The 25,887-nt window shown below is 41.0% G+C and overlaps 1 protein-coding gene across 5 annotated transcripts in view; it reads right to left on the reverse strand.

The window, feature by feature from the left end:
- Positions 1-25,887, reverse strand: part of LOC128693860 (adenomatous polyposis coli protein-like) — a 551,448-nt gene that overhangs the window by 240,605 nt on the left and 284,956 nt on the right. For all 5 annotated transcript variants that reach the window (XM_070091007.1, XM_070091006.1, XM_070091003.1 and 2 more), the window contains exon 7: positions 9,753-9,858. In XM_070091007.1, coding sequence (XP_069947108.1) covers positions 9,753-9,858 — 106 coding nt within the window. The remainder of the gene's footprint in view (positions 1-9,752; positions 9,859-25,887) is intronic.

The following is a 25,887-nucleotide window of genomic DNA, read 5'->3' on the forward strand; positions in this document are numbered from 1 at the left end:
TACACTGAAGCATTGGTGGAGGTGGGTACACTGAAGCACTGATGGAGGTAGGTACAATGAAGCACTGGTGGAGGTGGGTATGCTGAAGCACTGGAGGTGGTTACACTGAAGCACTGGTGGAGGTGGGTACGCTGAAGCACTGGTGGAGGTGGGTATGCTGAAGCACTGGTGGAGGTAGGTACACTGAAGCACCGTGGAGGTGGGTGCACTGAAGCACTTGTGGAGGTGGGTACACTGAAGTAATGGTGGAGGTGGGTACGCTAAAGCACTGGAGGTGGGTACACTGAAGCACTGGTGGGTATACTGAAGCACTGGTGGAGGTAGGTACACTGAAGCACTGGTGGTGGGTACACTGAAGCACTTGTGGAGGTGGGTACACTGAAGCAATGGTGGACGTGGATAGCGAAACACTGGTGGACGTGGACAGACTGAAACACTGGTGGACGTGGATAGTGAAACACTGGTGGACATGGACAGACTGAAACACTGGTGGACGTGGACAGACTGAAGCACTGGTGGACGTGGACAGACTGAAGCACTGGTGGACGTGGATAGACTGAAGCACTGGTGGACGTGCATAGACTGAAGCACTAGTGAACGTGCATAGATTGAAGCACTGGTCTACGTAAGACATACCTGTGCCTAGTATCGAGAGTTCATCTACCCTTACAGCCCAGCCTGAGGCCAGGCTTTCCTGTTGACCGCCTGGTCAACCAAGCTATTAGCGCTGAAGACTCGTAGGACAAAGTTCATGACTGGATATAATTAAGTTACTGAAATAGTTTCCCTTAAATTGCCATTGAAGTCTGTAAAGTTATCACTAATACAATATACACAGACGTCGGTTAGAGTCATTCAGTAGAAAAGCAACTCTATCTTTCAGAAAGTCAGCTGATCTGACGGTCACTTCAAGACGATTCAGAGGGTCACTTCCCTCGCGGACCGGTCCCAGACCAGGCCTCCTTGATGGCCTGATCAAACAGGCCGTTAGTGCTAACAGCACGCGACCAAATGTATGCACAGCCTGGCTGATCAGAAACTAACTACTGACGACGGCCGGAGGTCTTTTACGACTTTTCCTTACGTATGAAGTGTTGAAAAGTTTTGGTACTTTTACACTTTCTGAGTTAGCTCTTAGTGTACTCGTTGTACCTCTGGTTTTCCTTGAGGCATATTGCACCGTGTGCTCAGACTCTTCCTCTCGTAGGAAGTGATTCAGGTTCGCAGATTTGGGCTAATCTCTCTAAAAAAATTCCAGGTATAAATTACGATGCATCTCTCTGGCCTAAATTTAACATCGAAGGTTAAAACTCTCCTATCTTTTACCAGAAGGTATGAAAAATATTGCCAAAATAGTGGTAGAAGTTTTCAAGAGTAAATTGGACACATTCCAGTAGGCATGTAGATTACGAGCAGTATTAACCCGGTTAATTAAGCGATCACCAAGGAAGTGATGCATGTAACCTGTTGTGAGGTCAGAAAGACTCGTAACTGGTCACAGGTACGTCACAAGTTAACTTGAACTTGACTAACATAAATTGCAGCCCATATCAACAGACTTTCGGAGACTGCTGTAGTGAAGCCAATTTCAACATTTGAGGATAAACTGTGTAAGTACTCGAATATTCAAGGGTCCCAAAACAAACAAGAATGACTGCTTCAAGACACAAAAAATTGGGTCTAATTCCTCACGAATTTCAGATTAGTGTGGCATGAGTAACGTGGCGCCAAGATAGTTGTAAGCCACCACAGTCGTTAAAGTTGACAGCCCGGTAACATTGCTATCCTACTGAGCCTCAGAGTTATGTAAGGATTAACCCTCGCTACCCTGACTCACTCACACACTCCCTGCTTTACCCATAAGGTTATCACCACCTGGGCTGCCGTAAAGAATATGTTATCATCTAAACAAGTTTCCATATAGTACACATGTCAACACACATTATCAGATGAGATAATGATAAAGACACACAAATATACGAATAAATCGATGCAGACTTGCATGTCTAAAAAAGAAAAATCTCTCTTGTGTACTCGTGAAGGACGGGGTTTGTTTTCATCAACAACAAACCCCCCTGGCATTAACAGGTCTTGCATCCTCCGCAAGTGAGTCAGTCCTTGTCTCGTCTTCCTCACTCCTACGTGCTCATGAGACACACTGTTCTAATACAAGGTGACTTCGACCCTTACAGCCGGGTGAGACCAGGAGCAAGATAATGCGGTTGAGATTGTTTACCCCCACTCGACAAACATAAGCGAGTGTCTGAGCCGTGGGTTACGGACATGTGAAGCGGAACTTCCCACGTCCGGTCAAGGCGAATATTTTGCAGGAAATAACTTAGTATTTACAGACATGGCTACTCCTGCTGGTGCCAGGGTCAAGCAGTACAGTGCCAACAGGAAGACTATAACGAATACTGGTTTTGTGTAAAGGTTCCTTTATCACGAGTGACATGCACCCATGAAGCCATTCCTCACGCCCCGCCACACAGCTGGGGAACCCCTCCACTTGGCCTCACCAGCAGCTGGACAAAATAAGTGGACGGATGCAGCAGCTGGATAGCCACACGAGTAGAAAAATGCCACCAGCTGCATCTCCAAAACGTTTTCCATTATATCAGCAAAACTGCTTCTAATATAAAAAAAAAATCCACTATCACTTAGCACCTAGAACAAGCAATTCGAGAAATTAGAGAACATGTTGGAAAATGTGTACTTGTAGGAATAATACCAGCCTCAGGAGGCATCACTAACAGGCTGGAGTGACAGGGAGGTCATCTGTCACACTCCCGCCTCACCACTACTGTCACTTCACTACCAACAACAACAATTTATTATCTTGCGGTAGTTTCTCTTGTTGTGCGGCTTACACTTAAAAGACAACTCTGAGCACATCATGGCAATTGTGGATTTACTGCACAAGTATCATAGGCCAGAGGACGGGACTTGTAAATTTACTGCACGAGGTAGCCAAGGCCAGAGTCAGGAATTGTGGATTTAAGGCTGAAGGTCAATGTGACGCTGTGAAACGTGATGCGGAAAGGGAAGGTGAGTGGGTGACAACTGCTTAAACAATATAGAGAAATAAGAGAAACAAACTTTTACAAATCGCACCAAAGTAATTTTTTTTTGTTAACACATCGACCGTTTCCCACCAAGGGAGGGTGACCTGAAAAAGAAAAACTTTCCTCATTCACTCCACCACTGTGTTGCCAGAGTCGCGCCTACGCTACAATTAAAAACCGCAACATATCTCCACCCCTCTTTCAAAGCGCAGGTACTGTACTTCTCATCTCCAGGACTCAAATCCGGCTAACCGGCTTTCCTGAATTCTTTCATGTTACTCTGCTCACACTTCAACAGTACATCAAGTCATAAAAACCATTTGCCTCCACTTGCTCTTATCTAGCACACTCATGCACGCTTGCTGGAAGCCTAAACCCCTCGCTATAATCATTCATTCTATCGCTCTCTTTCCTGAGATGTGTTAATATCACAGTTCAGATTACCCTCTGACTGCAGCATCAACACCCCTCCTTCAGGGTGCAGGCACTGTGCTTCCCACCTCCAGGACTCGAGTCCAACACCACATTCATTAAAAATCACTCGTCTCCATTCACTTCTAACACTCAAGCACCAGCCAATTGGATGCTCAAACCCTTCAAACTCAAAGCATTTTATATGGAGTATGAAGAAAATAAAGGTACTCAGATATTTTGGAGTGGATAACACATAAAAACAAAGTGAACCATAGAAATGATGAAGGGAAAGAGGTGGGTAGTGCACTGAGGCATTTGTGGAGACAAAAAATGTTATCCATGTTGGCAAAGAGGGAAGTGTATAGTGGTACCAACACTCTTATATGGGTGTGAAGCTTGGGTTGTGAGTGTTGCAGCGAGATAGAGGTTGGAGGCAGTGGAGATGTCGTGTCTGAGGGCAATGTGTGGTGTAAATATTATGGAGAGAATTCGTAGTTTTGGGGATACATACATGCATACATACATACACAATACACAAACACTCACATGCATCACCAAATAGAACTAAAGGAACACATGAAAGACTTGGGAATAATTATGTTGACTGACCATACTTTCAAAGAACATAATAAGATAATGGTCACGATAGCCACGAAAATGATGAGGTGTGTACTGAGAACCTTAAGAACAAGGAAAATGATGCCCAATCGTGACACTTTTCAAATCGCTAGTGCTCCTTCATTTGGAATATTGCTCAGTGTTGACGGCCCTCGTTCAGGGCTGGAGAAATATCAGACCTAGAACAAATATAGAAATCGTTTACTGCCCACAGAGCCAGTACAGCATTTAAATTACCAGGAATGCTTTAAAGTCTTGAATATGTACTCAATGGAGCAGAGGAGAGAGAGATACATGATAATATATACCTGGAAATTACTAGAGGGCCTGGTCCCAAATCTACACACTGCCATAACAACATACTGGAGCAAGAGATATGGAAGGAAGTGCAAAATAAACCCAGTGAATAGCAGGGGTGTTGTGGGCACAATAAGGCAACACAGTGGTAGAATGTTTCAGAGACAGGATACAGGAATAAGAGGACAAAACTGGAAGTTGAAAACTCATACGAGTCATATGGATGTTAGTGAGTATATTTTCAGCCTTAGGCCTGTCAGAGAGTGGAACAACTTTGAGAAGTAGTAGAGATGGAATACATATACAGCTTTAAGAAGTGGTACAATAAGGCTCATGGAGCAGGGAGAGAGTGGATCTAGCAGCAACCAGCAAAGAGGCGGGGATAGGAGCTATGAATCGTCCCCTACAACCACATGTAGGTGAATACATATATATACAAAAGATGCCATGAAATTAGAAAAATACAAAAGAAAATATTTTATCACTGCCAGTGTCGTGAGGATTCAAACCAACTGTATTCACACCCTGCCTGGGCAGGACGTAAATATTATGATGCTTCAGCCCACTTGGCCACTGATGCCACATTAACTTCAGGATGATGGCAGATGCCAATGCATGTTACCCCCCAGATGGTGGTAAAGTAACCAGTAATTGTATAATCTTCATAATTCCAGTATTATGTAATAAATAATGGTATTCCCTTATATATTTGGTGAAAAACTTTTCCCCTAGTTCAATTTCCCTTGATACAAAATGCATAGTGGGGTGAACCCAAAAAAAATGAAAAGATGGAATTTTAATTCAGGCACATGTTGCCTTAATATCTTTACCCCAAACATATCTTCAGGCTAAATTTTAGTTCTCCAGCATTACTATTTAGTCTAATTTTAGGAATACAGCTCTTGACACGGAGGACAAACATGTGTCTTCTGTGCAGACTTACAACTCTCAGGGAGCACTGTTTCTGGGTCTCATCTCTGCTGGTGAATAAGTTGAATTGCGAGATCAGAAGGATACCCCTTTCATCACTGTCACTTGCAACCTTCAACAAAGCGACTGAAGTCTGAACATTGGTAAGTTTCATCTTCACTCCATGAAGGTGTTGGCCTGGCAAGGAAGGACTCAACACCTCTGATGCCCGTGCCCGATTAGGAGAATTAGACTGAAGATATTTTAGGTCTTGTCTGTCACAAAAAGATTTTTTAGAGGAGAATCTCTTGCTATCAAACCTCTACAGTCCTTATGTTTCTCTTCTTGAGATTCTCCATCACTACAGCCTTCTCTTCTCTAATCTGACCATCAAGGTATACAAGACTGATAGGTTCCTCTGACATACCACAGGTAGCATTTGAGGATTGTAAGGACAGTGTTTGCCAACTGACAATTCAGAGTTCCCTTTTCAAGATCCTTCATGAAGTCTAAGTTACTTTTGAGAAATATGAAGCAATTGTTGTTTGATGCCAGAAGCTAGTGTAGAAGAGAGAAATGAAAAGGCTGAGATTCTGCACTGCCCACATTTCATGAAGAGGGAAGAAGAACTGCTCTCTAAAGAAGAAGATCTTCAGAGCCTAAATGGCCTTAGCCATCCATCTGGCACCAAGTGCCCTCTTCCCTCTGAAATCTCTCCCAAGAAGAAGCACGACAAGGAATTCCTTGCAACATCCCTGTGGTGTGCATTTAACTTGATTGCCTCTTTCAAGTCCTTCAGTGCTCTTCCTTCGAATCTTGTCAGATAACCAGAGAACTTTACCATGAGATTCTCATCAGCTGTTGACTTTCAGTGGAATATATCCAGAACAAGGGGATATTGGGACTGCCAGAAAGTACATACTCCTTCATAAAGACATCAGAGAGAACCATTTCCATGACAACTGATGCAAGCAATCCTGGTAATCTTTCAGTTAATGGAAACCCGTACTTTCTTGCAAGCTTCCTAGCACAACTAATGTTGTAGGCAGTAGCGTCAAACACCAATCACCATAGTATATGATCCATCAGGCTCTACTTCCTAAGAGTGACAAAGTAACAATCTGACTGCTTCACACCTGTACTACTGCTGATTTTGGGGACCCTGAGAAGAATCTCTTGACTGCTTCCTGCAATAGGATGGCACTCCTGTTAACCTTTTTGAACTTCGACACATCAGGGAGAAATTTTGAACTCCAGTGCAGGAGGAGCAAAATCTTGGGTGGAAGGTTCTAGTTACTATTTGCCTTTATCAATGCTTCCCTTTGGACCATCCTGTGTCACAATGAACACAAAAGCTTCATTTCCATCAGGTTCTGCCCTGATGTTGTGCTACCACTCCCAAAAGACCCACTGTGGTCTGGTCAAAGATGTTGAACCAGTCCATCATCATGTAAACATTATTATATATATACACTCACTTCTATACATTCAATAATTTTCAAATAATCAAAGATAATCAGACGTTTCACTAGAATTTCAATTCGACTAAAGAACTCAATATTTTGCACTACCCCTCAACACCATCAAATTCTTTAAATTTGCAGCAAAGTTACTGTACAAGTGTCATAAGGACACTATATGCCAGTTTTTTCAGACAACTTTTATTTTAACTTTTATAAATATGGATTTACATTAATTTGTTCAATTAAACTGCATTTAAATGGTGACAATTACTTTATCAAAAAGTGAAGGAATTCACATCGCCTGGTCGAGTAAGCTTTTTGTTAATAAGTAATCTATCACAAGTGCATGGGGTGTGTCTCCCCCTTCCTCTCCCCAATATAACAATTCAGCAAATGGTGATAAGCTGCAAACCCATATGGTTTGATAGTCCTAAAATTACCATTTCAATCTTCTCACCACTATGCCAGAGATGGTCAAAAATGTCTCCAACCAGAATACCAAGAGGGTTTGTGCTGATCACTATGATCCTAAAAGATATTTTTATGGCAAACCCCAACTATACCAGTAGGCAGTGACAGATACAGCTTGTCCCTTCTAAGTAACTTGTTAATGCACCAAAAAATTTGTAATAAACACATGTAACAATTGGGACGATTGACGAGCTTGAAATCCATGGTGTGACAGTCCTGAGATTGCTAGTCCAATGATCGCACCACTATACATGCAGGTGTATATGTGTTTGTGATTACGTATTTTTAATTATAAGCACAAAGCTAAGCCTGTGGTGTCCAGTCTTCAGCCTGTAGTCTACTGTAAAAAATTTCATAGTTTCTAATGGATGTAGCACCTCCTGCCTCACCTTGTAAACCAGCTCATTATACCATTTTGTTTGTGAAGATAAACTTTCAAGTACAGTGGACCCCCACTTAACGATCACCTCCCAATGCGACCAATTATGTAAGTGTATTTATGTAAGTGCGTTTGTACGTGTATGTTTGGGGGTCTGAAATGGACTAATCTACTTCACAATATTCCTTATGGGAACAAATTCGGTCAGTACTGGCACCTGAACATACTTCAGGAATGAAAAAATATCGCTAAACGGGGGTCTACTGTATTCCATTGGTAGCTCTTTCTTAGTTTATTGCTATGACTTCTTGCTCTTTATGAAAGCTCAAGAAAGTCTTCCTTGTCAGTCCTTTAATATTCTTTTATAATTTAGAATGTGGTAAGCATGTACTCACTGATCTTGGCCTGAGGTCTGAAGGAGTCAACCCACAGCTCCTGGTCCCACCACTTAAACATCAACTGGAATAATTTATAACTAGCCTCTTGTGTTCTATTTTATCTATTTTTGTCATGATCATATCTTCTCTGAATCTAAGGCCCATCGGTGACACTGGGGTCATACCTGAGACTGGTTTAGTTTTTCAGTTCTCACAGTCACAATGCAGGGGCACTGACCCCTGAAACCCTCTCCAGGTAAACTCCAGGTACTGCTGATCACAGCCTGTAGACCTAAGCAACCATTACAACCCAGATGACTAACTACCTCTTTTGACAATTTCTACCTTTGTTTCAGAAAGACAGGGGATGAACTGAAGTTGGATGAACTTCTTTTGTTCATTAGTAAGATTTTTAAGCATGCTTCCATGTCTGCCACCCCACTAACTTGCAAATTAAAAAACGAGTTATGTTACCAGTATATATTTATTTCATCATTTTATTTATTGTATAAAAGACAATGACTAAAATATAAATATGTACTGATGCACAACCTCCATATCAATAACAATTTCTCTCTCTTGCTATAACAAAAGTATATTTTTATTTAGGCCTCATATATAATTTTAAACTTATATGCATGTCATCTTTTTCTCTACCCTCAATGATATTTAACAAAAGTGAAGCACATCTACTCTATAGTCAAGTAGACAAAGATCTTTGCACCGTAAGCCATACACATTTTAAGAGGCAACTAAAATGTCGGGATTAAGGGGCTAGTAACCCATTTTCCTGTATAAATTGCTAAATGTAAAAAGAAGAGCTTTATAAGGTTTCCTTTTTCAAGACTGCCACTACATTAAAGAAAAGAAAAACACATCTTGTAACTATTTTTAGACTACAGCATCTTTTATAGTGCATGAAATACTACTTGACCTGGCTATCACTAAGAATGATGCACAACACAGCTGAATACTCTTAGAGATGGCAAAACATGAATAATAAACACATAGGATAACGGATCCACAAAACATAATGGAAAGAAGGTAATGTGGAATATCATACATCAATGCAGGAGTAATATAATATAATCTGAAAGAAATACATACTCAATGGATGGAACAGAATTTTAAGGAGAGCTAAAATATTTTTTGCCGACTGGGAACTGAAAAAAACATACATGTAATGTATCCTAGGTAGTAGGTTGATAGACAGCAACCGCCAGGGAGGTACTACCGTCCTGCCAAGTGAGTGTAAAACGAAAGCCTGTAATTGTTTGACATGATGGTAGGATTGCTGGTGTCCATTTTTCTGTCTCATAAACATGCAAGGTTTCAGGTACGTCTTGCTACTTCTACTTACACTTAGGTCACACTACACATACATGTACAAGCATATATATGCACACCACTCTGGGTTTTCTTCTATTTTCTTTCTAGTTCTTGTTCTTGTTTGTTTCCTCTTATCTCCATGGGAAAGTGGACCAGAATTCTTCCTCCGTAAGCCATGCGTGTCGTAAAAGGCGACTAAAATGCCAGGAGCAAGGTGCTAGTAACCCCTTCTCTTGTATATATTACTAAATTTGAAAGGAGAAACTTTTGTTTTTCCTTTTGGGCCACCCCACCTCGGTGGGATACAGCTGGTACGTTGAAAGAAAGAAGATGTACTGTATACAAGAGATATTGATATTAATGTGAAAGATAGAAGAAATAAGGAAGATTTTTCAAAGGAAAATTGGGCATTAGATTATGGCTGACTTACATTATCTGTTGAGGGACGTCGTAGCTGCTGGTTGAGATTCTCAAGTTGTGAGTAGAACCAGGTTCGCTCCTCTTCTTCTGCTTCAATCTCTTGCAAGAGGCGGGACCTGTTGGCAGAAAAAAGCATAATGTTAGGAGTAACAAATGGAAATATGGAATGAAAATGGAAAATGGTTTGCAGAAAAAGAAAGAAGAGATTGAGAGAGGCTGAAGGAGGACTGAAGAATGAAAACTGCTTTATTCTTCTCTAGGACATGTGTACAATGAGAAAAGTAAGACAATTTCCCCTACGAAAATACTGTACTCATTGTTGGTCACAAATTAGATGTGTGGGCAGAATATTCTGTAAAAGGAACAGAAAGGTGGGATAGAAGGTGGTTCCTCAAAACTGGTATAGATTATAAGTTAGTAGGTTAGTAGGTTAGATCAAAGTAGAATGACATGGAAAGCATATAAATCTATAGGGGAAGGAAGGTGGGGTAGGGGTCGTCCTCGAAAGGGTTGGAGAGAGGGGATAAAGGAGGTTCTGTGGGCGAGGGGCTTGGACTTCGAGCAAGCATGCGTGAGCGTGTTAGACAGGAGCGAATGGAGACAAATGGTACTTGGGACCTGACGATCTGTTGGAGTGTGAGCAGGGTAATATTTAGTGAAGGGATTCAGGGAAACCGGTTATTTTCATATAGTCAGACTTGAGTCCTGGAAATGGGAAGTACAATGCCTGCACTTAAAAGGAGGGGTTTGGGATATTGGCAGTTTGAGGGATATGTTGTGTAACTTTATACGTATATGCTTCTAAACTGTTGTATTCCGAGCACCTCTGCAAAAACAGTGATAATGTGTGAGTGTGGTGAAAGTGTTGAATGATGATGAAAGTATTTTCTTTTTGGGGATTTTCTTTCTTTTTTGGGTCACCCTGCCTCAGTGGGAGACGGCCGACTTGTTGAAGAAAAAAAAAAAAAAAAAAGGTTAGGTAGCATCATGGCAGGCAATAGCAAGAACCCCACTGTCTGCCTCAGTACTAAGGAAAATGGTCAACATAAGAGGAAAGTAGGTTGGTAGACAGCAACCACCCAGGGAAGTACTACCGTCCTGCCAGATGACTGTGAAACAAAAACCTGTAACTGTTTTGCATGATGGTAGGATTGCTGGTTTTCTTTTTCTGTCTCATAAACACGCTAAGATAACAGGGATATCTTGCTACTCCTACTTACACTTTGGTCACACTTCACAGACACGCACATGCATATATATATATACATACATCTAGGTTTTTCTCCTTTTTCTAAATAGCTCTTGTTCTTTTTTATTTCTTCTATTGTCCATGGGGAAGTGGAAAAGAATCTTTCCTCCGTAAGCCATGCGTGTCGTATGAGGCGACTAAAATGCCGGGAGCAATGGGCTAGTAACCCCTTCTCCTGTATACAATTACTAAAAAAGAGAAGAAGAAAAACTTTATAAAACTGGGTTGCTTAAATGTGCGTGGATGTAGTGCGGATGACAAGAAACAGATGATTGCTGATGTTATGAATGAAAAGAAGTTGGATGTCCTGGCCCTAAGGTAAACAAAGCTGAAGGGGGTAGGAGAGTTTCAGTGGGGGGAAATAAATGGGATTAAATCTGGAGTATCTGAGAGAGTTAGAGCAAAGGAAGGGGTAGCAGTAATGTTAAATGATCAGTTATGGAAGGAGAAAAGAGAATATGAATGTGTAAATTCAAGAATTATGTGGATTAAAGTAAAGGTTGGATGCGAGAAGTGGGTCATAATAAGCGTGTATGCACCTGGAGAAGAGAGGAATGCAGAGGAGAGAGAGAGATTTTGGGAGATGTTAAGTGAATGTATAGGAGCCTTTGAACCAAGTGAGAGAGTAATTGTGGTAGGGGACTTGAATGCTAAAGTAGGAGAAAGTTTTAGAGAGGGTGTGGTAGGTAAGTTTGGGGTGCCAGGTGTAAATGATAATGGGAGCCCTTTGATTGAACTTTGTATAGAAAGGGGTTTAGTTATAGGTAATACATATTTTAAGAAAAAGAGGATAAATAAGTATACACGATATGATGTAGGGCGAAATGACAGTAGTTTGTTGGATTATGTATTGGTAGATAAAAGACTGTTGAGTAGACTTCAGGATGTACATGTTTATAGAGGGGCCACAGATATATCAGATCACTTTCTAGTTGTAGCTACACTGAGAGTAAAAGGTAGATGGGATACAAGGAGAATAGAAGCATCAGGGAAGAGAGAGGTGAAGGTTTATAAACTAAAAGAGGAGGCAGTTAGGGTAAGATATAAACAGCTATTGGAGGATAGATGGGCTAATGAGAGCATAGGCAATGGGGTCGAAGAGGTATGGGGTAGGTTTAAAAATGTAGTGTTAGAGTGTTCAGCAGAAGTTTGTGGTTACAGGAAAGTGGGTGCAGGAGGGAAGAGGAGCGATTGGTGGAATGATGATGTAAAGAGAGTAGTAAGGGAGAAAAAGTTAGCATATGAGAAGTTTTTACAAAGTAGAAGTGATGCAAGGAGGGAAGAGTATATGGAGAAAAAGAGAGAGGTTAAGAGAGTGGTGAAGCAATGTAAAAAGAGAGCAGATGAGAGAGTGGGTGAGATGTTATCAACAAATTTTGTTGAAAATAAGAAAAAGTTTTGGAGTGAGATTAACAAGTTAAGAAAGCCTAGAGAACAAATTGATTTGTCAGTTAAAAATAGGAGAGGAGAGTTATTAAATGGAGAGTTAGAGGTATTGGGAAGATGGAAGGAATATTTTGAGGAATTGTTCAATGTTGATGAAGATAGGGAAGCTGTGATTTCGTGTATAGGGCAAGGAGGAATAACATCTTGTAGGAGTGAGGAAGAGCCAGTTGTGAGTGTGGGGGAAGTTCGTGAGGCAGTAGGTAAAATGAAAGGGGGTAAGGCAGCCGGGATTGATGGGATAAAGATAGAAATGTTAAAAGCAGGTGGGGATATAGTTTTGGAGTGGTTGGTGCAATTATTTAATAAATGTATGGAAGAGGGTAAGGTACCTAGGGATTGGCAGAGAGCATGCATAGTTCCCTTGTATAAAGGCAAAGGGGATAAAAGAGAGTGCAAAAATTATAGGGGGATAAGTCTGTTGAGTGTACCTGGTAAAGTGTATGGTAGAGTTATAATTGAAAGAATTAAGAGTAAGACGGAGAATAGGATAGCAGATGAACAAGGAGGCTTTAGGAAAGGTAGGGGGTGTGTGGACCAGGTGTTTACAGTGAAACATATAAGTGAACAGTATTTAGATAAGGCTAAAGAGGTCTTTGTGGCATTTATGGATTTGGAAAAGGCGTATGACAGGGTGGATAGGGGGGCAATGTGGCAGATGTTGCAAGTGTATGGTGTAGGAGGTAGGTTACTGAAAGCAGTGAAGAGTTTTTACGAGGATAGTGAGGCTCAAGTTAGAGTATGTAGGAAAGAGGGAAATTTTTTCCCAGTAAAAGTAGGCCTTAGACAAGGATGTGTGATGTCACCGTGGTTGTTTAATATATTTATAGATGGGGTTGTAAGAGAAGTAAATGCGAGGGTCTTGGCAAGAGGCGTGGAGTTAAAAGATAAAGAATCACACACAAAGTGGGAGTTGTCACAGCTGCTCTTTGCTGATGACACTGTGCTCTTGGGAGATTCTGAAGAGAAGTTGCAGAGATTGGTGGATGAATTTGGTAGGGTGTGCAAAAGAAGAAAATTAAAGGTGAATACAGGAAAGAGTAAGGTTATGAGGATAACAAAAAGATTAGGTGATGAAAGATTGAATATCAGATTGGAGGGAGAGAGTATGGAGGAGGTGAACGTATTCAGATATTTGGGAGTGGACGTGTCAGCGGATGGGTCTATGAAAGATGAGGTGAATCATAGAATTGATGAGGGAAAAAGAGTGAGTGGTGCACTTAGGAGTCTGTGGAGACAAAGAACTTTGTCCTTGGAGGCAAAGAGGGGAATGTATGAGAGTATAGTTTTACCAACGCTCTTATATGGGTGTGAAGCGTGGGTGATGAATGTTGCAGCGAGGAGAAGGCTGGAGGCAGTGGAGATGTCATGTCTGAGGGCAATGTGTGGTGTGAATATAATGCAGAGAATTCGTAGTTTGGAAGTTAGGAGGAGGTGCGGGATTACCAAAACTGTTGTCCAGAGGGCTGAGGAAGGGTTGTTGAGGTGGTTCGGACATGTAGAGAGAATGGAGCGAAACAGAATAACTTCAAGAGTGTATCAGTCTGTAGTGGAAGGAAGGCGGGGTAGGGGTCGGCCTAGGAAGGGTTGGAGGGAGGGGGTAAAGGAGGTTTTGTGTGCGAGGGGCTTGGACTTCCAGCAGGCATGCGTGAGCGTGTTTGATAGGAGTGAATGGAGACAAATGGTTTTTAATACTTGACGTGCTGTTGGAGTGTGAGCAAAGTAACATTTATGAAGGGATTCAGGGAAACCGGCAGGCCGGACTTGAGTCCTGGAGATGGGAAGTACAGTGCCTGCACTCTGAAGGAGGGGTGTTAATGTTGCAGTTTAAAAACTGTAGTGTAAAGCACCCTTCTGGCAAGACAGTGATGGAGTGAATGGTGGTGAAAGTTTTTCTTTTTCGGGCCACCCTGCCTTGGTGGGAATCGGCCGGTGTGATAATAAAAAAAAAAATAAAGAGGAAAAAACAACTATCCAAGTCAAGGGCAGCTATGGTTTTAATTAAGTTAAATTTGAGGTATTCTGATAATATGTAGTACTTTGCCAAGAAGAGAAGTAGGCAGTGAATGGATGTCTAGGACAACTGGTGTAAATGGATGGCAAGACAGCAGAATTTCTAGCCTGGAGGTAGAGCTTAGGGGTACTGACTCACAAAATTATAATAACATGATTGTCAACAAATCACGGAATGGACAAGGCTTGAAACAACAGTGTGTGAGTTTTAGGACTCACTTGCTGTGGGTTCAGACCTCACTGTTCCATGATTTAGGTGACTATCTGGCTGTAAGGGGAGGCTAAGAGACTTGTTTTGAAGTGGCATTTTTTTTTTTAACACACTGGCCATTTCCCACTGATGCAGGGTGACGACCCCCCCCCCCCCCAAAAAAAAAAAAAAAAAAAAATGGCATTATTATTGCTACTAATTTCATTTGGGGGCTTTGAGGGCTAAGGTAATTTTAGGGGCTGTAGCTATCCAAGCCTCCCCTTGGCACTGCCACTATTAGACAGGTACTGAAAAGAACTTGGTATTTCATTCACTGGCAGCTGAGATAATTTTGTAGAGCAAACATGATATAAATGCGATGGATTTGATACAGGTGGGTCCCACTTCACAGTGCTTTGCTTTACAGTGTTTCCCTAATGCAGCAGGTTTCAATTATACCCATTTTTTCATTTATTCAAACTTCCTACAATAAATATATTCATCACTCACTATAAGGACGAAAATATTTTAAGTTAAATAATGTGTGTACTGTATATGCATTTTTAATCAACAGGAAAAGGAAAGAGTTACAAAATATGATTGGAAAAATTTAAACTAATGCACCAGAAGAAATATGAGGAAGTGAAAAGCCATCCTTAGGTATGATGTAAAAATCCTCCCAACCCAGAGAGTAACCACAATAAATCTTCTATGGGATAAAATTCTAAAGGCATCCAGGCACAAAAATGTACTTTTAATGGAATATACCTTTATACCTTAACTCAGAAGTGTTTCAAGATTTTAATTTCTGCCAAACTGACAAAATCTAGAGACTAGTGACTTCTTAGAGGTTGTACAGGACTGCTTCTTAAAACAATTTGTATCAGAACCCACTAGAGAAAATAGCCTGTTTGACTTGGTTCTGGCATGAACAAAATCATTGATACTTAATCTTAAGATGGAAATACTGTACCTCAATAACAATAACTCGATTAAGTTCAGGATTTTTGTACTGCTGACTATACTGGGTTAAGGGACTACTTGGCCAGTATAAACTGAGGTAACCTGACTAAAGATTAACATGGAGACTTGACCAAGGATGGAGGGAATGGTAGCCAATACTACCTTCTCAGTGTTTCACAAGTTTCCCACGTAGTGTATATTCTTAACAGAGAAATCAGAAAAACATAAACGACCATAAATGGATAAACAAGACTAAACCATCTCTTGTGTAAAAGAGAGGCATTTGCAAGCAAATTAAAGTTTTTCAACTGTCTTTTGCAAGAACTTGATGGGATTGTGTGTAGCATATTTTGAGAAACCGAAAAAAGAGAGGTATAAAATAATTTTAACCAGCAACTGGCAACTCTTACAGATGCACTAGGAAATAGAAGCCGACATCGTAAACAAGAATTAATATAATTAATTTGGTGACTTTTCCTATGATTTAAAATTTTATTTAGCTAGATTTGTCATGTTTTACAGCAATGCCTTGCATAGTACAGTTAATGCGTGTCAAAAAAAATACCGTACTATGCAGTACCATACTGATCAAGGTATTATTATAATGTTTTGAAGTACGTAATGCATTCCAACAATATGATTAACCCTTAAACTGTCCAAACGTATATCTAAGTTTGCACCGCTAGCACTCCGAACATAGATCTACGTTTTATTTTACATGCTTTCAAATGTAAAAAAAAACGTAGATCTACATTCGGAGTGCTAGTGGTGCAAACGTAGATATATGTTTGGACAGTTTAAGGGTTAAATGTGTTGGATAGCAAAAATATTTAGCCGTTTGCTTAGTACAAATCAGTGCACATGAAACTCTTGCACACTTGCAAACAAAGAAATTACAAAAGATAAAAATGAAAAATAGTATTATTACAGTTGTAAATAAACAATGTACAGTGGACCCCTCAGTTAACGATATTAATCCATTCCAGAGAGCTTGTCCTTAACCGATTTTATCATTATCCGAATTAATTTTCCCCATAAGAAATAATGGAAATTCAATTAATTCGTTCCAGACACCCAAAAGTATTAAAAAAAAATTTGTTCACATGAAATATACATTTTCCTACACAGAAAACAATGAGACATGAAGAATAAATACATTAATAATTCACAAAATGACACTTACCTTTATTGAAGACTTAATGATGAGATGGGAGGAGGTGTATTACTGTTTGGAAGGGGAATCCCTTTCCATAAGGACTTTAGGTGAATGGAGACAAATGGTTTTTAATACTTGACGTGCTGTTGGAGTGTGAGCAAAGTAACATTTATGAAGGGGATCAGGGAAACCGGCAGGCCGGACTTAGAGTCCTGGAGATGGGAAGTACAGTGCCTGCACTCTGAAGGAGGGGTGTAAATGTTGCAGTTTAAAAACTGTAGTGTAAAGCACCCTTCTGGCAAGACAGTGATGGAGTGAATGATGGTGAAAGTTTTTCTTTTTCGGGTCACCCTGCCTTGGTGGGAATCGGCCAGTGTGATAATAATAAAAAAAAAAAAATCACTTCTTTGTTTTTCAACCCTTAAACGGTCCAAACAGATCAACGTTCAAATCCGTAGTGTTCCAAAAGTAGATCTGCATTTTTTTTTACATATTTTCAAAAATAACAAAAAAAAAAATGTAGATAAAAGTTTTTTTTACACATTTTTAAATGTAAAACAAGAAAGAAGATCTACATTTTTTTACATACTTTCAAATGTTGAAAAAATGTATATATACGTTTGGACCATTTAAGGGTTAATGCCACTGGGAACAACTTGACAGTCACTGGACCTCTGTTGCACCAAAAATCTGTCCAGAGAGCTCTGTTTCTGGCGTGTCTTTAAGATTTCCCTAAAATGGGACCCAACACTGTCATTGTAAAAGTCACCAGCATGTCTTGCAACAGCTGTGTCAGGGTGATGTTCATCCATAAAGGCTTGCACCTTTGTCCACATTGTAAAAATGTCCTTAATCATTGAAGAAGGCAACTTCCTCCATCTCTCTTCCCCCTCCTCTGAAGCAATATCCTCAGCTGTGGTCTGTTGCTGTTGCAGATGCTCTTGCAGCTCATCAGGGGTTAGCTCTCCATTGTCGTCCTCCACCAACTCTTCCACATCCTCGCCACTAACCTCCAACCCCATGGACTTCCCCAATGACACAATAGATTCCACAACTTGTATAGGCTCCTCAGGGTTAGCCCCAAACCCTTCAAAATCCCTCTCTTGTACACATTTTGGCCACAATTTTCTCCAAGCAGAGTACAAGTCCTGCAAGTCACTCCCTCCCAAGCCTTACCTATAAGGTTTATGCAACTGAGGATACTGAAGTGATCTTTCCAGAACTCTCTTTGGACCAATTCGGTGCCTGAGGTCACTTCAAAGCACTTTTGAAACACTGCTTTGGTGTAGAGTTTTTTGAAATTTGAAATGACCTGCTGGTCCATGGGCTGGAGGAGAGGAGTGGTGTTAGGAGGCAAAAACTTGACTTTGATGAAACTAAACTCCTCCACAATTCGCTCTTGCAAGTCTGGAGGATGAGCAGGAGCACTGTCTAATACCAGGAGGCACTTGAGTTCCAATTTATTTTCCAGTAGGTATTTTTTCAAACTGTGGCCAAACATGTGATAGAACCAATCATGGAAAATGTCCTTAGTGACCCATGCCTTACTGTTTGCCCTCCAAATCACACACAGATTAGCCTTGAGGATACTGTTTTTCTTGAGCACTCTGGGAGTTTCAGAGTGACACACAAGTAAAAGCTTCACTTTGCAATCCCCTCTAGCATTACTACAAAACATGAGAGTTATAGGTAGTTATAGGTAGTAGGTTGGTAGACAGCAACCACCCAGGGAAGTACTACCGTCCTGCCAGATGACTGTGAAACAAAAACCTGTAACTGTTTTGCATGATGGTAGGATTGCTGGTTTCTTTTTCTGTCTCATAAACACGCTAAGATAACAGGGATATCTTGCTACTCCTACTTACACTTTGGTCACACTTCACAGACACGCACATGCATATATATATATATACATACATCTAGGTTTTTCTCCTTTTTCTAAATAGCTCTTGTTCTTTTTTATTTCTTCTATTGTCCATGGGGAAGTGGAAAAGAATCTTTCCTCCGTAAGCCATGCGTGTCGTATGAGGCGACTAAAATGCCGGGAGCAATGGGCTAGTAACCCCTTCTCCTGTATACAATTACTAAAAAAGAGAAGAAGAAAAACTTTATAAAACTGGGTTGCTTAAATGTGCGTGGATGCAGTGCGGATGACAAGAAACAGATGATTGCTGATGTTATGAATGAAAAGAAGTTGGATGTCCTGGCCCTAAGCGAAACAAAGCTGAAGGGGGTAGGAGAGTTTCAGTGGGGGGAAATAAATGGGATTAAATCTGGAGTATCTGAGAGAGTTAGAGCAAAGGAAGGGGTAGCAGTAATGTTAAATGATCAGTTATGGAAGGAGAAAAGAGAATATGAATGTGTAAATTCAAGAATTATGTGGATTAAAGTAAAGGTTGGATGCGAGAAGTGGGTCATAATAAGCGTGTATGCACCTGGAGAAGAGAGGAATGCAGAGGAGAGAGAGAGATTTTGGGAGATGTTAAGTGAATGTATAGGAGCCTTTGAACCAAGTGAGAGAGTAATTGTGGTGGGGGATCTGAATGCTAAAGTAGGAGAAACTTTTAGAGAGGGTGTGGTAGGTAAGTTTGGGGTGCCAGGTGTAAATGATAATGGGAGCCCTTTGATTGAACTTTGTATAGAAAGGGGTTTAGTTATAGGTAATACATATTTTAAGAAAAAGAGGATAAATAAGTATACACGATATGATGTAGGGCGAAATGACAGTAGTTTGTTGGATTATGTATTGGTAGATAAAAGACTGTTGAGTAGACTTCAGGATGTACATGTTTATAGAGGGGCCACAGATATATCAGATCACTTTCTAGTTGTAGCTACACTGAGAGTAAAAGGTAGATGGGATACAAGGAGAATAGAAGCATCAGGGAAGAGAGAGGTGAAGGTTTATAAACTAAAAGAGGAGGCAGTTAGGGTAAGATATAAACAGCTATTGGAGGATAGATGGGCTAATGAGAGCATAGGCAATGGGGTCGAAGAGGTATGGGGTAGGTTTAAAAATGTAGTGTTAGAGTGTTCAGCAGAAGTTTGTGGTTACAGGAAAGTGGGTGCAGGAGGGAAGAGGAGCGATTGGTGGAATGATGATGTAAAGAGAGTAGTAAGGGAGAAAAAGTTAGCATATGAGAAGTTTTTACAAAGTAGAAGTGATGCAAGGAGGGAAGAGTTTATGGAGAAAAAGAGAGAAGTTAAGAGAGTGGTGAAGCAATGTAAAAAGAGAGCAAATGAGAGAGTGGGTGAGATGTTATCAACAAATTTTGTTGAAAATAAGAAAAAGTTTTGGAGTGAGATTAACAAGTTAAGAAAGCCTAGAGAACAAATGGATTTGTCAGTTAAAAATAGGAGAGGAGAGTTATTAAATGGAGAGTTAGAGGTATTGGGAAGATGGAAGGAATATTTTGAGGAATTGTTAAATGTTGATGAAGATAGGGAAGCTGTGATTTCGTGTATAGGGCAAGGAGGAATAACATCTTGTAGGAGTGAGGAAGAGCCAGTTGTGAGTGTGGGGGAAGTTCGTGAGGCAGTAGGTAAAATGAAAGGGGGTAAGGCACCCGGGATTGATGGGATAAAGATAGAAATGTTAAAAGTAGGTGGGGATATAGTTTTGGAGTGGTTGGTGCAATTATTTAATAAATGTATGGAAGAGGGTAAGGTACCTAGGGATTGGCAGAGAGCATGCATAGTTCCTTTGTATAAAGGCAAAGGGGATAAAAAAGAGTGCAAAAATTATAGGGGGATAAGTCTGTTGAGTGTACCTGGTAAAGTGTATGGTAGAGTTATAATTGAAAGAATTAAGAGTAAGACGGAGAATAGGATAGCAGATGAACAAGGAGGCTTTAGGAAAGGTAGGGGGTGTGTGGACCAGGTGTTTACAGTGAAACATATAAGTGAACAGTATTTAGATAAGGCTAAAGAGGTCTTTGTGGCATTTATGGATTTGGAAAAGGCGTATGACAGGGTGGATAGGGGGGCAATGTGGCAGATGTTGCAAGTGTATGGTGTAGGAGGTAGGTTACTGAAAGCAGTGAAGAGTTTTTATGAGGATAGTGAGGCTCAAGTTAGAGTATGTAGGAAAGAGGGAAATTTTTTCCCAGTAAAAGTAGGCCTTAGACAAGGATGTGTGATGTCACCGTGGTTGTTTAATATATTTATAGATGGGGTTGTAAGAGAAGTAAATGCGAGGGTCTTGGCAAGAGGCGTGGAGTTAAAAGATAAAGAATCACACACAAAGTGGGAGTTGTCACAGCTGCTCTTTGCTGATGACACTGTGCTCTTGGGAGATTCTGAAGAGAAGTTGCAGAGATTGGTGGATGAATTTGGTAGGGTGTGCAAAAGAAGAAAATTAAAGGTGAATACAGGAAAGAGTAAGGTTATGAGGATAACAAAAAGATTAGGTGATGAAAGATTGAATATCAGATTGGAGGGAGAGAGTATGGAGGAGGTGAACGTATTCAGATATTTGGGAGTGGACGTGTCAGCGGATGGGTCTATGAAAGATGAGGTGAATCATAGAATTGATGAGGGAAAAAGAGTGAGTGGTGCACTTAGGAGTCTGTGGAGACAAAGAACTTTGTCCTTGGAGGCAAAGAGGGGAATGTATGAGAGTATAGTTTTACCAACGCTCTTATATGGGTGTGAAGCGTGGGTGATGAATGTTGCAGCGAGGAGAAGGCTGGAGGCAGTGGAGATGTCATGTCTGAGGGCAATGTGTGGTGTGAATATAATGCAGAGAATTCGTAGTTTGGAAGTTAGGAGGAGGTGCGGGATTACCAAAACTGTTGTCCAGAGGGCTGAGGAAGGGTTGTTGAGGTGGTTCGGACATGTAGAGAGAATGGAGCGAAACAGAATGACTTCAAGAGTGTATCAGTCTGTAGTGGAAGGAAGGCGGGGTCGGGGTCGGCCTAGGAAGGGTTGGAGGGCGGGGGTAAAGGAGGTTGTGTGTGCGAGGGGCTTGGACTTCCAGCAGGCATGCGTGAGCGTGTTTGATAGGAGTGAATGGAGACAAATGGTTTTTAATACTTGACGTGCTGTTGGAGTGTGAGCAAAGTAACATTTATGAAGGGATTCAGGGAAACCGGCAGGCCGGACTTGAGTCCTGGAGATGGGAAGTACAGTGCCTGCACTCTGAAGGAGGGGTGTTAATGTTGCAGTTTAAAAACTGTAGTGTAAAGCACCCTTCTGGCAAGACAGTGATGGAGTGAATGATGGTGAAAGTTTTTCTTTTTCGGGCCACCCTGCCTTGGTGGGAATCGGCCGGTGTGATAATAAAATAAAATGAGAGTTAGCCTGTCTTTCATAGGCTTATGTCCTGGGAGTGCCTTTTCCTCCTGAGTAATGTAGGTCCTGTTTGGCATTTTCTTCCAAAACAGGCCTGTTTCATCACAATTGAACACTTGTTGGGGTTTTAATTTTCCAGCCTCTATGTACCCCTTAAAGTCCTGCCCATATTTTTCAGCCACTTTTTTGTCAGAACTGGCAGCCTCACCACACCTTATCACACTGTGTATGCCACTACGATTCTTAAATCTCTCAAACCGACCTTTCCTGGCCTTAAATTCACTAATATCAGCACTAGTTCCAGGCATTTTCTTAATTAGATCATCATGCAACTGCCTTGCCTTTTCACATATGATTCACTGTGAAACGCTATCTCCTGATAATTGTTTGTCATTGATCCACACCTATAACAGTCTCTCCATCTTCGAGTATTTGCGATCTGTTTTGTAAGCACATTTACTAAAAAAGAGAAGAAGAAAAACTTTATAAAACTGGGATGCTTAAATGTGCGTGGATGTAGTGCGGATGACAAGAAACAGATGATTGCTGATGTTATGAATGAAAAGAAGTTGGATGTCCTGGCCCTAAGCGAAACAAAGCTGAAGGGGGTAGGGGAGCTTCGGTGGGGGGAAATAAATGGGATTAAATCTGGAGTATCTGAGAGAGTTAGAGCAAAGGAAGGGGTAGCAGTAATGTTGAATGATCAGTTATGGAAGGAGAAAAGAGAATATGAATGTGTAAATTCAAAAATTATATGGATTAAAGTAAAGGTTGGATGCGAGAAGTGGGTCATAATAAGCGTGTACGCACCTGGAGAAGAGAGGAATGCAGAGGAGAGAGAGAGATTTTGGGAGATGTTAAGTGAATGTATAGGAGCTTTTGAACCAAGTGAGAGAGTAATTGTGGTAGGGGATCTGAATGCTAAAGTAGGAGAAACTTTTAGAGAGGGTGTGGTAGGTAAGTTTGGGGTGCCAGGTGTAAATGATAATGGGAGCCCTTTGATTGAACTTTGTATAGAAAGGGGTTTAGTTATAGGTAATACATATTTTAAGAAAAAGAGGATAAATAAGTATACAAGATATGATGTAGGGTGAAATGACAGTAGTTTGTTGGATTATGTATTGGTAGATAAAAGACTGTTGAGTAGACTTCAGGATGTACATGTTTATAGAGGGGCCACAGATATATCAGATCACTTTCTAGTTATAGCTACACTGAGAGTAAAAGGTAGATGGGATACAAGGAGAATAGAAGTATCAGGGAAGAGAGAGGTGAAGGTTTATAAACTAAAAGAGGAGGCAGTTAGGGTAAGATATAAACAGCTATTGGAGGATAGATGGGCTAATGAGAGCATAGGCAATGGGGTTGAGGAGGTATGGGGTAGGTTTAAAAATGTAGTGTTAGAGTGTTCAGCAGAAGTTTGTGGTTACAGGAAAGTGGGTGCGGGAGGGAAGAGGAGCGATTGGTGGAATGATGATGTGAAGAGAGTAGTAAGGGAGAAAAAGTTAGCTTATGAGAAGTTTTTACAAAGTAGAAGTGATGCAAGGAGGGAAGAGTATATGGAGAAAAAGAGAGAGGTTAAGAGAGTGGTGAAGCAGTGTAAAAAGAGAGCAAATGAGAGAGTGGGTGAGATGTTATCAACAAATTTTGTTGAAAATAAGAAAAAGTTTTGGAGTGAGATTAACAAGTTAAGAAAGCCTAGAGAACAAATGGATTTGTCAGTTAAAAATAGGAGAGGAGAGTTATTAAATGAAGAGTTAGAGGTATTGGGAAGATGGAGGGAATATTTTGAGGAATTGTTAAATGTTGATGAAGATAGGGAAGCTGTGATTTCGTGTATAGGGCAAGGAGGAACAACATCTTGTAGGAGTGAGGAAGAGCCAGTTGTGAGTGTGGGGGAAGTTCGTGAGGCAGTAGGTAAAATGAAAGGGGGTAAGGCAGCCGGGATTGATGGGATAAAGATAGAAATGTTAAAAGCAGGTGGGGATGTAGTTTTGGAGTGGTTGGTGCAATTATTTAATAAATGTATGGAAGAGGGTAAGGTACCTAGGGACTGGCAGAGAGCATGCATAGTTCCTTTGTATAAAGGCAAAGGGGATAAAAGAGAGTGCAAAAATTATAGGGGAATAAGTCTGTTGAGTATACCTGGCAAAGTGTATGGTAGAGTTATTATTGAAAGAATTAAGAGTAAGACGGAGAATGGGATAGCAGATGAACAAGGAGGCTTTAGGAAAGGTAGGGGGTGTGTGGACCAGGTGTTTACAGTGAAACATATAAGTGAACAGTATTTAGATAAGGCTAAAGAGGTCTTTGTGGCATTTATGGATTTGGAAAAGGCGTATGACAGGGTGGATAGGGGGGCAATGTGGCAGATGTTGCAGGTGTATGGTGTAGGAGGTAGGTTACTGAAAGCAGTGAAGAGTTTTTACGAGGATATTGAGGCTCAAGTTAGAGTATGTAGGAAAGAGGGAAATTATTTCCCAGTAAAAGTAGGCCTTAGACAAGGATGTGTGATGTCACCGTGGTTGTTTAATATATTTATAGATGGGGTTGTAAGAGAAGTAAATGCGAGTGTCTTGGCAAGAGGCGTGGAGTTAAAAGATAAAGAATCACACATAAAGTGGGAGTTGTCACAGTTGCTCTTTGCTGATGACACTGTGCTCTTGGGAGATTCTGAAGAGAAGTTGCAGAGATTGGTGGATGAATTTGGTAGGGTGTGCAAAAGAAGAAAATTGAAAGTGAATACAGGAAAGAGTAAGGTTATGAGGATAACAAAAAGATTAGGTGATGAAAGATTGGATATCAGATTGGAGGGAGAGAGTATGGAGGAGGTGAATGTATTCAGATATTTGGGAGTGGACGTGTCAGCGGATGGGTCTATGAAAGATGAGGTGAATCATAGAATTGATGAGGGGAAAAGGGTGAGTGGTGCACTTAGGAGTCTGTGGAGACAAAGAACTTTGTCCTTGGAGGCAAAGAGAAGAATGTATGAGAGTATAGTTTTACCGAACTTTGTCCTTGGAGGCAAAGAGAGGAATGTATGAGAGTATAGTTTTACCAACGCTCTTATATGGGTGTGAAGCATGGGTGATGAATGTTGCAGCGAGGAGAAGGCTGGAGGCAGTGGAGATGTCATGTCTGAGAGCAATGTGTGGTGTGAATATAATGCAGAGAATTCGTAGTTTGGAAGTTAGGAGGAGGTGCTGGATTACCAAAACTGTTGTCCAGAGGGCTGAGGAAGGGTTGTTGAGGTGGTTCGGACATGTGGAGAGAATGGAGCGAAACAGAATAACTTCAAGAGTGTATCAGTCTGTAGTGGAAGGAAGGCGGGGTAGGGGTCGGCCTAGGAAAGGTTGGAGGGAGGGGGTAAAGGAGGTTTTGTGTGCGAGGGGCTTGGACTTCCAGCAGGCATGCATGAGCATGTTTGATAGGAGTGAATGGAGACAAATGGTTTTTAGTACTTGACGTGCTGTTGGAGTGTGAGCAAAGTAACATTTATGAAGGGGTTCAGGGAAACCGGCAGGCCGGACTTGAGTCCTGGAGATGGGAAGTACAGTGCCTGCACTCTGAAGGAGGGGTGTTAATGTTGCAGTTTAAAAACTGAAGTGTAAAGCACCCTTCTGGCAAGACAGTGATGGAGTGAATGATGGTGAAAGTTTTTCTTTTTCGGGCCACCCTGCCTTGGTGGGAATCAGCCAGTGTGATAAAAAAAAAAAAAAAATAATTTGCACCTTTCGCAACAACAGCTTCCTTGATTGCCTTTTTGCTGACCAAGATAGTAGCGATGGTTGATTGGGGTTTGTGATACAACATGGCCAGCTCCGAGGCACGTACCCCAC

The sequence above is a fragment of the Cherax quadricarinatus genome, chromosome 33 (assembly GCF_038502225.1).
Source record: "Cherax quadricarinatus isolate ZL_2023a chromosome 33, ASM3850222v1, whole genome shotgun sequence".
Lineage (NCBI taxonomy): Eukaryota > Metazoa > Arthropoda > Malacostraca > Decapoda > Parastacidae > Cherax > Cherax quadricarinatus.